Source organism: Numenius arquata, chromosome 2, assembly GCF_964106895.1.
Source record: "Numenius arquata chromosome 2, bNumArq3.hap1.1, whole genome shotgun sequence".
Classification (NCBI taxonomy): domain Eukaryota; kingdom Metazoa; phylum Chordata; class Aves; order Charadriiformes; family Scolopacidae; genus Numenius; species Numenius arquata.
The window spans coordinates 121,897,795-121,909,836 of NC_133577.1; the positions used below are offsets into that span (position 1 = coordinate 121,897,795).

The 12,042-nt window shown below is 39.3% G+C and overlaps 1 protein-coding gene across 1 annotated transcript in view; it reads right to left on the bottom strand.

The window, feature by feature from the left end:
- The window catches only part of PCLO (piccolo presynaptic cytomatrix protein), a 385,829-nt gene that overhangs the window by 79,896 nt on the left and 293,891 nt on the right, over positions 1–12,042 (bottom strand). The window contains exons 12-14 of the mRNA XM_074166467.1: positions 7,629–7,737; positions 6,963–7,030; positions 3,459–3,670 (exon numbers count right to left, since the gene is read on the bottom strand). Of these exons, the coding sequence (XP_074022568.1) occupies positions 3,459–3,670; positions 6,963–7,030; positions 7,629–7,737 (389 nt within the window). The remainder of the gene's footprint in view (positions 1–3,458; positions 3,671–6,962; positions 7,031–7,628; positions 7,738–12,042) is intronic.

Below are 12,042 nucleotides of genomic sequence, written 5' to 3' on the forward strand. Positions count from 1 at the left end.
AGAAGTGTAGTCCCTCTAAAAGCTCAAATAGGTCATCAATAGTTTATAAAATGTTCTGAATCTTAAATGATATTTTAGATTGATAGCAAACTACTCCTAAAATTTGTTTGGTCCCTGAAAGAATATTCAAAGAGAGAACTTCACTCCTTTTGGCACAGACACAGGCCTATCTGAGTATCATGCAAACTTTCAAAATAGGGCCTAAATGGCTTACATTTCTCATACTTTACCTCTAAAATTAATTTTATTATACTTTAATAGTTCTGACCTCAGTCTATACTAGTTTATACTGACAATACTACAAAATAACATGGAGTTAGCTGCAGCTACAAAATCACTGCCAGATAGTTGAAATGCTCTAATTTTTCAGAAGTTTGAATAGAAAAAATAATGAGTTTGTTCACTTCAAATATCATCTAATACAGAATGTATTAGTATGGATATTGCAGAATGAGTTCAGAGAAAAGGGAATGGGCATGCCAAATTTGTGTGGGGACTTCCAAATGTGGTTAAAGTGGAGTTCCTTTTAGCTGTGCAGTTATTTTGCTTTCATCTACTTGTTTGTGAAAAAAAAAAAAAAAAAAAGTGCAGTTTTATGTTTTGTTAAATCTCTGGATTCATTTACAAGACTGTGATGCAGCATATTACATATTTTGTTTTCTCTCTGATGTCAGCTGATTTTAAACTGACCATGAAGAACTTCTCAAATATTTCAAAGAAACATGAATAATTTAGACTGAAAGATTTCTCCAGGTCATCTGGTCCAACCCCCAGCTCAGAGCTGGGCCAACTTTGAAGTTGGATCTGGACTGAAAGGCAGAGATGCAAATAAGTATCGTTCTTTACCAGGGCCTCAGTGAGGACTAATTTGAAAAGAAGGAATAGCATTTCACTGATAACTTCTCTAGGAGTAAAGGATCTCAGGATCTAGAAAAACAACCCATTCTTCAAGATATAAGACAATTAAATGTTTCTATAGGGCACTTATATCCTGGATGTAATCTGCACTGTAGAATGATCACGCATCTACATTATAAAAGAAACAGGTCTGCAGAGAATATAGTCAGCTTGAGGCTCCCAAAGGTTAAATCTCTCCTGTGATGGCTAATTCAATTTCATTCTAATTTCTTTTGACACTCTTTGCGCCTGTGTAAGAGCTGGTGTTTTGTAATGCCATTACACCTGCTGGGGAAGGTTGTCATTACCACGATGTGAAACTCTTTGCTCATGCCAGGCTCTGATGCTACGCACTATCTCTCTCTCTAGTACTGGGACAAAACATTAAATATGAAAGAATCAGCACTGCAGAATATCAAAGAGACTCCTACATTTCTGGAGTGTATATCCTATACAAAAGTATTAAAAAAAAAAAAGAAAAAGAAAAAGAAAAAAAGATTTTACTTGCTAAAAATAAGAACAGTAACAAAAACAAGATCTAGGCAGTTTGGATATTTAGTCTGTCATGATACTTTGGCAAGGCTGCAGCCTGCCTAGAAATGCTGTCAGCCCAGGGCAGAGAGCTGTTCCAGAAAGGATAAGCAGGAGTTTTCTCTAAGAGAGCTCAGCACCATTATAAACTTGGCCTGCAGTCAATGAGCAGAAACCATGCAAGTCAACAAGAGCCACAGTTGTTATGAAAGAAATGATTCTTAATGTGATTTTCAGAAATAAGCAAAGAATGTTTTAAATATTTACCTCATTAGTTTTGACTTTTGCATCCCCTACATAAAGGCATTAGTTTTAATAATTTTTTTGTTTCATCTTTATAAGCCTCCAGCTGAATTTTCATAGAAGATTACTAAATCCCCTGTGAGGCAGGAAATGAAATTTATGCATCTAACTTTAGGTGACCTGCTGCAGTGCCAAAGCTGGGAACCCAGTCTCCTCATGTGGACAGAGAGAGGCATCTCTCCAGGATACACCACACATCAAGGATTTAGGGACTGCCATACACGATGCAATGAATTTAGGAGTGTGATTCATCTAACCAAACGAAAGAGGTTTCAGCATAGATAGTGACACGAAGAGCCCTGCCCTCTCCTTTCTGTGCAGTGCATGCACCTCAATGGCGGGTTTCATCCAGTCTCATGAATTGTACCTTCAGAAGTGCATTATTCTCACTGGTAAACATAAACCACATGGCAAACTAGTTCCTATGTAGATGTGTACAATTTCGAGAGTAAGGTGTAATGAAACCAACTGTTCACCTGACAATTAGGCAATTCTGCCAGATCCCTGAAGTTTGGTGCAGGAAATCTCAAAATTTGGTTCGGTGCTCCAAATCTCATGGATTTAACTTGTGCATCCTAGGCCTGAATTAGCTCATAAAACATCTACGGGCATTGTGGCAAGACAGAATTAACTGATTAATAAATATATTTACAGGTTTTGCCAAATTGCTGGATGAAAGAGATTTTTGTGCTTCCTTTCACATGAAAGTTATGTAAGCATATTGAAGAGCTTTCTGAAATGAGCAGGCACCATTTGCTGGTTTTTGTTTATACAGTACCTAACGCATTTGTAGTTCAAATTACAGTCATAGCTTTAACAGCACAAAAATACAAACACAACAATAATGCAGTGGGAACCTAGCAGTCCCAAAAAGCAATGAAGATGCAGAGAAATAAACATCTAAAAAGCATCTTGTTGGCAACGTAGAGCTTTGTTTCCAATAGTAAACCAGTAAGAAGCTGGGTGTTCAGGATAGCAATCAGCTTAGCTGTCATGCAAATTGCTTAAGCAAACGCAGTCTCAGCAGGACTGATTTTCACTTCAGCTTTAACTTTTTTGACATGAAGAGCAAAAATGTGATAGGTGACTTTGTGATCTAGTTTCCAGTTTCAGCTGTGAAAAAAATGCTACTAAATTCCCACTCTGCCTTTTCCAGGTGTGCAGGTGGGTATACAAGAAGTTCAGCTGAGAAATGGACAGGATGTGGCAAAGAAAATGAGAAATTATGCTTAACAAGTTCACAGGAATTAGCTAGTGACAAAACACATTTTGATAGTAAATATATTTTTCATTCTTTCCCTGGCTTTCAGAGAAATGCTTAATTTTGCTCTGATTATTCATAGCTTGTAACACTTCCAACAGGAGCTTAGTATAGAGATGGACGATCTTAGTGATAGCAGCTGCTTCTGTGGAACTAGTACCTCACCATCACGTAGGATGCAGTTAAAAATTCAACAACAACAAAGAATGAGAAGGGCAATTATTTTGTTTAAAAACAATAATATTAAGTTAGAGAATTCTATTTTCAGAGAGGGCCCAATCTTTTATGACCTTGGATAAATTGCATAATCTCCTTTCCTTCTATATCTTAACAGTAATACTCATCACTGTCACAGATATGAATTCATCAATATGTGCTGTGATTTCTTGCCTCACTAAAGAAGATAAATAGGCAGTTTCTTCCTGTCATCAAAGTGTTATTGCCGCATAACTGAGAAGCTTCTTACCTTGCTGCTGTGCCGCTTTTTGCTCACGGACGGAGAACCAGGCTGACCAGGGCTGGGAACAGCGCTGGAGGCAGCAGAAGTGGTTCCAGAATGAATGTGAGATCCCTTTTCCACTCCTGAGGAAGTGACTAGAGGCGACTGCTGTAGAGAAACCTTTTGGAGCTCTGCAGCCAGCTGCTTGGGATCAACCCCTGGGGACTTCGTTTTATCTACTGGATTGAAGTAAAAGAGCTCAATATTGGTAATTGCTAGCACATTCAAATCCATCTTGCCATAGTCCAGGCACAAGATAATGATCCTTACAACTTTTCATACCATCTGCTTGTATACTTTGAAGATGCAAAAGGCAACCTATAAAAAATAGACATCTTTCCCCCAGCATCAAAATCCCAATTACAATCTTTCTACTCAACGCTCTGTCAACTGATGTTACTCATCTCACAAGCTTTCTGAGAAGGTTATTGTCTAGCTGAAGAAAAATAGGGCTTGCTGATCATGCTGAATCACACCAGAGCAAATTACAGTTTTAAAGGCTGGCCTGTGTTAACTTGGTCCAGTTTCACCAAGTACCTGAACTTTGTTATAACAAGCTTCAATCTCAACTTTTTTTTGTTTTTAATCAACTGGACATTCAATAAAACTGAATTCTGCTCCTGAGATAATTCATAAAAAAATAAAAAGAACTGAAAATTTTAGCACTACAAATTAATCAAAGTAGAATAAAATGAAAACAAATGAAGAGTAAGAGCCCTGATTCATCTTCCCTTATTACACACACCTATGTGAGATATCTGTGGTAGGAGTCTGATTGCCCTCCCTGCTGCCTGGGAATGGGTGGGGAGAATTTACCCTTTGTAGATGGCAATCTCAATTTAATAGAGAAATGGGGTGAAGTAAGTTTCATATGTGCCTTAAAGTGAGTAGAGTTAAAGGCATACTAGACTCAGCTTGCTTGCTGGGTTCTCAGAAGTATGAGAGGTTTAAGGCAATACATTAGCCTTATCCTGCCGGCTAGGCTGTATTTGTTTTTAATTTCTAGAGGGAATGAAGACTGTTCCTTTCCAAAGCACAATCTGCAAAACCTCAGAGGTGGTGGCAAGAAAGGACTTCTGGCTTGGTGGTCAGAAGGGACTGCAGAGCTGTTCCAACTCACAAACCACTAGAAGATTGCTAGACTTGGAGGAAGCATGCCTGCAAAAATCGGGGAATTGACTTTATTTCTGTTTTTTCTCATTTTGAGTTTTCTCCATTAATAAAAATTATTGTTTATTCTAGCTTCTATCCTTTCAAAACCCAATTCCACTGTCTATGAATGCCTTTGGTGTTTTTGATCTAAGAAAAAAATTGTAGGTAGCTCTGCCTCAAAGCTCTGTCAGGCTCAGTGTTTGCTTTCAATTAGTATCGGTAACATCCACTTTCAACAAAAGGTAGCTTGATGGTAAGTAAATTAATAGATGGGAAGAGTTATGTGGTCAGCAAATGGAAGATTTCATCCAGGTAATGTGTACTGATTGATAAATGAGCAGCCACAAAGCCACAGAACTCAGAATGATGATGCTGTGTGAAGCATTCTTTTAACCTGCTCTGAGCTTGCTGAAAAGCTGCATTACTAGTAAGATTGTGGATGTTGGTTCAAAGCTAGACTAGGTACGACTTATACCATGACTCAGAATCACAGAATATTTTTGGTTGGATGGGACCTTTGAGATCATTGAGTCCAACCAACAAAAAAAAAAATAAAAAAAAAAAAAAAAAAAAAATCCCAGAACACCAAACACCAAAACCAAACCAAACCAAACGCCCACAACAACACCCCACCCCACCCACAAACAGACACAAACCAACAATCTCGGGCACTAGAGCATGCCCTGAAGTGCCATGTCTACACGTTTCTTAAATATCTCCAGGGATGGCGACTCCACCACCTCCCTGGGCAGGCTGTTCCAGTGCCTGACCACTCTCTCAGTAAAGTAATTCTTCCTGTTATCTAATCTAAACCTCCCCTGCCACAACTTCATACCATTTCCTCTGGTCCTGTCATTATTCCCTTGGGAGAAGAGGCCAACACCCACCTCTCGACAACCTCCTTTCAGGTAGTTGTAGAGGGCAATGAGGTCCCCCCTCAGCCTCCTCTTCTCCAAACTAAGAGCCTGCAGTCATGGTATTGATTGAACAGAAGGATTTTGGGAATCCTCCCAAAAGCGTCTACCATTTTAGAAGTCACAAAAGAAAACTTCACATGAAGTACTTCCTATTGCAGCCCTGTACCTTAGTAAATACTGTATTTTCATCACTATTAACAGGCCACAAGCCTTTTATTGAACTAACACAGGCCTTAGGACTTGTGTTTTATTTGGAATTGCTCCAATTAGCTAGGAGCTTACTTTTAGCCTACCTGTGTGCAACAGCAATTGTCTAATGACCATATGACCTTAATTTGTCTGAGTTACGCTTCACCTTGTATAATTGTGCAGTACAATATCCATTCTTAATAATTTTGATACATAAAGGCACAACAGTAATTTCACTGTGTAGACTGAAGTATTTCCGACTCCAGATTAATGATACAGCTTGCAGGAGCACAGGCCTGGGGTGACAGCAGAGGGCTGCAAGATTTGGGCACAGGATGATAGCTGAGGCCCCAGGGCTACCAGCAGCTCGTCAGTCCATTACTGACACTAATAAAAACTCATAAGCAGGGCAAAAGCAATTTTAGGGGTACCAGAAGGAACAAAGAACGAGAATCTATCACATGCAAAGTGTATGATATCCAGTCAAGTCATGGGCAATGCAGAGCTGCTGACTGGTGACAAAAAAAGCAAGGCATGAAGCATGCTAGAAAACAGATAAAAAAGGCCCCAAGCGGATCCTGAAGCAAAGAGAAAGGAATCATCAACATCATCTACCTCCCAGCAAGGAGGAGTCAAAAACTCTCACCACAAACATCGCATTCCTCCAGGGACACTGTCGACTTGCTGCAATGCCCCTGGAGTGAAAGCTCTGTCCACAGGGCACAGAGAAGCTGCCGCCGGAGGGGGACCGTTATGCCACAGTTTTCTGTGGCATGAACAGATGAAGGGGCAGCTAGCAGGAGGTTTTCCCTGGATAACAAATGTTAGCTGCAGTATTGTTGCTGAGATTTCTTTTGTATTAATTAGATAGTGTAGACTGTATCAGTACGGATTGAACTATGTGTAGATGCGGTGCTGAGGGACATGGTTTAGTGGTAACTTGGCAGTGCTAGGTTAAGGATTGGACTTGATGATCTTAAAGGCCTCTTCCAATCAAAATGATTGTCTGATTCTATGATTCTATGAACTGGGCTAATAATAATAACCAACAATAAATGTTTGGCTTTGTATCTAAGGTGTGGTCCCCTTTCTGCTCATGATAAGATTTGGGATGTAACACCTGCGCTTACAATGCCATTATCCTAACTTATATCACATCCAATTTCCAGCTGCTTTCCAGTCCTTTAATATCGAAGTAACAGTTGTCGCTCACCTGCCTTTACTGGCTCATGCAGCTCCAGGTGCTGGGGATTCTCAGAGTCGGAGAGCATGTTCAGGTCCCTAAAGAAAGCAATAGGAAGCCTGAGACAAAAGAAACTCTTTCTTCATACCCTCATTATTGTATTAAGTAGATAAATGAATAGTGGTTCATGACAGAAAGCAGCTCCCAAGCATGGCCCCTTCTTAGCTGATACATACTTGCAATGCTGTTAAAGAGCTGAGAATAAAAGGTTCTTTTAAGGTGAAATCTTTAATGGATTGAATGCAAGTTTATACATTTCTCACAATGCTTAAATGACTTTCAGTAAAAGATTTCAGTAAAAGTCAAGTTAGTGCTAAATTACCATCTTTTTCTAACCCCAGTAAATTCAGTGAATTGCATGTGTGCCAATGAGAGGAGACTGTGGCCTAACAATGGAGATATCAGTGTTTATAAAAGCATAATTACTAACATCTGCCTCTGCTTATCTTTCCTTATGACTTTAGAAAGTAAAAAAGAAACAAACAGACCTCCCACACTCACAGTGAACTCTTGCTAATTATTACATTGATGCCTTGTGCTAACAAAGGTTCCACCTTAACAACTGTAAATTAAAAGAAAAAAAAAAAGCCATGAAAAGCCAAAAAAATGGAAACAGAAAGATGGGGAAAAACTCACAGTCTTACACATATTTCTGCTTCCCCACTATGTTGCATAATAATGCTCTGGACTTCTTCATAAGTTTTCCCAGTCAAGGGGATGCCATTCCATTCCAGCACCTGCATTCCTAAGAAGGCAAAACAGCATGAGGTTAAGTGCTCAGATTTTGACAAAGGCATCAGATGGACTGCTTTGACAAGAAGATTTAATGTAACATTCAGTGAATGCTGTTTAAATGGCATAACACATTAGCAAAGCACTTTCACTTCACACAGATTAGACTGTTGGGTGTTAGTGTCCCATCAGCTACAACTTACCTGCTGAAGCAAGTGAGGAGATTAATTCCTACCTGATTCAAACTACACAGACACTCTCCTCAGTCTGTGTTGCATGATACTGAAAAACTTGCAATATCAAAACCATGCAGACCTACCAACATGGCAAGAAACCAAAACATTTTATATATCAGACATTACCTGGCCAGCCATGGTCTTGGAAGATAACTGTTCCCTACAGTAGCACATTGCTGTTCAGAAGCTGAGCCTCAAAATGGGACTAATTTGTGAATGTGATTTGGTAATTCAAATACATTTTCTCTACTTTGTCACTTAAGAAAACAGAAGATGAAGGCAATTGGCCAAGCTGATTTTAAATGAAAAAAGTACCTCCTTATTTCAAACATCAGCCTGGAAATATTCAGGTTTAAATTTTTCTTCCATATCTTTTATTATGAAGAAGTGACAAAACAGCTGAACATAATTCATTGTGGAAGATAGAAACAGACCTATGATAAACAGGCTGAAAAATACTGTATACTGAACTAGTCTGTTGTGTCTTCCAAGTATCCCAGGACTGAGCGAGGAGACTCAGTATGGAGCAAGGTATCGCTACAATGAAATTTTATGCTCAGTATTTGCAGAGTCAATCCCTCTATAAATCATGTGAGGTGTATTCTGGTAAGATGAGAAATCTTTTAGTACAGTAAAATGCTTACAAAAAGCAAACCGTAGATTCATATCTGGGAGTTAAAGCTCAGGTTCTGAGAGCTGCATTCATATTTTGAACTAGTCATAAGGATGACTCCAAAGAGATTAACTAATGTACAAATGTCAAAATCCAAGCCTCAGGCTTTGGAGGAAAAAATGCTTACTGGGACAAGATACTGAATTCTTAGTAGTCCACTAAAAGCAATGTATTACAAAACATCTGAAAACCACTTCATCCACACAGCAAGGAAAACCACAAACACTTAGCTTGCTACGACTTACACAGACAAAACCAAGTCTTCACCTGGGTCACATTTTTATTTCACAATCCTGTGCTGTTGCATAAAACAAATGGGAAAAACAATGAAGTGAAATGTGGAGGTAAACTCATAGGAAAACAAGCCCCTAAATAAAATATAATGAGACTTGTTCATGGAATAAAGCAGATGAAATTATTTGACAATGAAAGAATATGAGAAATAAAAACTATAACTTTATATTACAAAATTTTCCATAGGATTCCATGAATTAGGATTTGAAATACCAGATTTGCGCATAACATTTCTCAGTAACAATTTATAATTTTGTTTGCAGCAGTTCACAGAAATACAGACTGTGCAGAATGACTAAAAAGTGATGCTCAGAAGGCAGTAAAGCCAGCTGCTTAGTGCCAAAATAGATTTTTCTTTTCCTAAAATCTAGCCCCTTTCATTTACCAGCCATCACTCAAAAGCATGATCTTGCTTTTGCTTGTTAGAGCAGATCTGGTTTTAAGCTCAGTTCCTCTGCAATAAAGCAGCAGTAATTACGAATAAATGCAGCTCCCCCTGATTTTCTGCCATACAAATATAACAGCACACACTCTGTCTTTAGAAGGCTTCTAGAAAGGAAGGAACTGACATTTTTGTTTTCTTGTCAATGTGTGCCCTCATAATGCTATCATGGCATAGGATGTTGAGTAGGACAGTACGAACTTCTTGAGTAAGGCAAGCCAAGCCACCACTTCTATGTGCTGGCAATGAACAAGAATATAACTGGGAAGTTTTAGATGTTTGAGAAAGTGATTAACATCCTTTTTTTTTAAAAAAAAAAAAGAGCTTTGTTGACAAAATGCATCCAGCTACCGTCCTAGGTTTATCACATCCTGCTTGCATGGCTTCAGAAGAAAATTTACCAGGGGAGCAGTAAGGTTATCGTCAACAACTTGCTTTAATTTAAAAGACCAGCAGGAAGAGCCTAGCTGAGTACCTCTGCAGCACTGGGATTCGGAAATCAGGTGTCATTTCCACTGGTGAGAGTTTCACTACTGAGTGCAACAGCACTGCAGTCACTCACCCAGTCACTAAGGCCAAGCAGACGTAAACAAAACAGCAAACCAAAAGGAAATTGCATCTCAACCACCTTGGCTCACACAGAGACCCATTTAAGCCATCAGTATTGGGGTATATTCATTTTATTGGCTGCCTTGTGGATTCATGAATGTTAAAAATCAAAACAATTTAAACATAAGTCCAACGTAGGGCAACCAAGATGATTAAGGGATTGGAGCATCTCCCTTATGAGGAAAGGCTCAAAAAGCTGGGGCTCTTTAGCCTGGAGAAGAGAAGGTTGAGGGGAGACCGTATCTATGTTTACAAGTACATAAAGGGTGGGTCGAAGGATGATGGAGCTGGACTCTTTTCAGTGGTTTCCAGCGATAGGACGAGGGGCAACGGGCGCAAGCTGGAACACAGGAAGTTCCATTTAAATATGAGGAGAAACTTCTTTACGGTGAGGGTGACAGAGCCCTGGAACAGGCTGCCCAGGGAGGTTGTGGAGTCCCCTTCTCTGGAGATTTTCAAGACCTGCCTTGATGCAGTCCTGAGTGATGTGCTCTAGGCAATCCTGCTCCAGCAGGGGAGTTGGACTACATGGTCTCTAGAGGTCCCTTCCAACTCTGACAATTCCGTGATTCCGTGATAACTTCATGTTTAATAATAACTAATAACTAATGTTTACAAGTACCTAAAGGGTGGGTTGAGGGATGATGGAGCTGGACTCTTTTCAGTGGTTCCCAGTGATAGGATGAGGGGTAACGGGCACAAGCTGGAACATAGGACGTTCCATTCAAATATGAGGAAAAACTTCTTTATGGTGAGGGTGACAGAGCACTGGAGATTTTCAAGACCCTCCTGGATGCACTTCTGAGTAATGTGCTATAGGAAATCCTGCTTTAGCAGGGGAGTTGGACTAGATGATCTCTACAGGTCCCTTCCAACTCTGAAAATTCCGTCATTTCGTGATTCATTAATCTGACTGATAGCCTTGGGGTCTAAGGAAAAAGTTTTTAGGCAAGAACCTGACTTCTCTTTTCTTAAGGAGTAACTGCTAAATACATTTTGCTGAAAAAAAACCCCAATGTTACAAAGAAAACCTTTAGGAGGAAGAATGAGAGTCTAATCAACAAAAAGAGAAAAAAAGTACTGAGAAGTCACACGATACCAGTGATAATGAAGTTTTTTGCCTAAAATCCGATCACATTCTGTAACTGGTCTTTGGTAGTCTGGAGATGTTATCCACATTTCCAAAACATTGTATACTTCAAATCACTAGTTTAGTAGATAAAAAACAAACAGGAAAATTAGAAAACTTATATTGCTCTATGACAAGTCTGCTGACTGAAGAAGAACTAGTAATTGCCCTCATAATTGAATCCATAATTTCTTCTAGCATCTTTTTTTTTTTTTTTTTAATTTTATTGGGACAGCTACATGCTGCACTGATGGTGAGCAATGACATTTTTAGCAATATCAGTTCCCACAGTCAGCAGATCGGCTTTATACAACAAGACCTCCGCCCTGCTCCACTAAGTGTGCTGACACACACAAATTGCTCAGTCTTTTTGGTATCTACTTTATGGTGACATTTAGAACCTGGAATAAGGAGAAGTTTATCATTTTCTGCTGATTAGAAAATGATTATCATAGAGTGGGAACCTCATACATTCATAACTGCCATGGAGATATCCACATTTAGCTAGATTAATGCCATCCTTTCCATAAAAAAAACATGCTACAGTCCTATTGTACTGAAAGACAGAAAGAAGCCTATTGTGTTCATATATTCTTCCACAACATGGTCATGTTATTGACCACAGTGGGAGATGTTATCAAAATCTAAGTGTACCTTTTCTCTGACACAGTACAGCCATTGTCATCTTCTTTATAAGTACCAAATAAATATCTTGAAGTCTCCTATATTTGTTATCATTGCTGCTCTCAGTACTTAAACTAAGAGCTTGCTTCTGGAGGGAGGGTCAGTGCTTACGCTGCAGAAGTGAGGAAGGGCCCACGTTTCACCCAAACCATCACAAGAAGGAGAGGGTGGGATTTTGTTGTATTGTTTTATATTGCCATACTTAACACACGCAGCTTAATGCTGTTCAAGATTGCCAAGCTCTTTTTAGC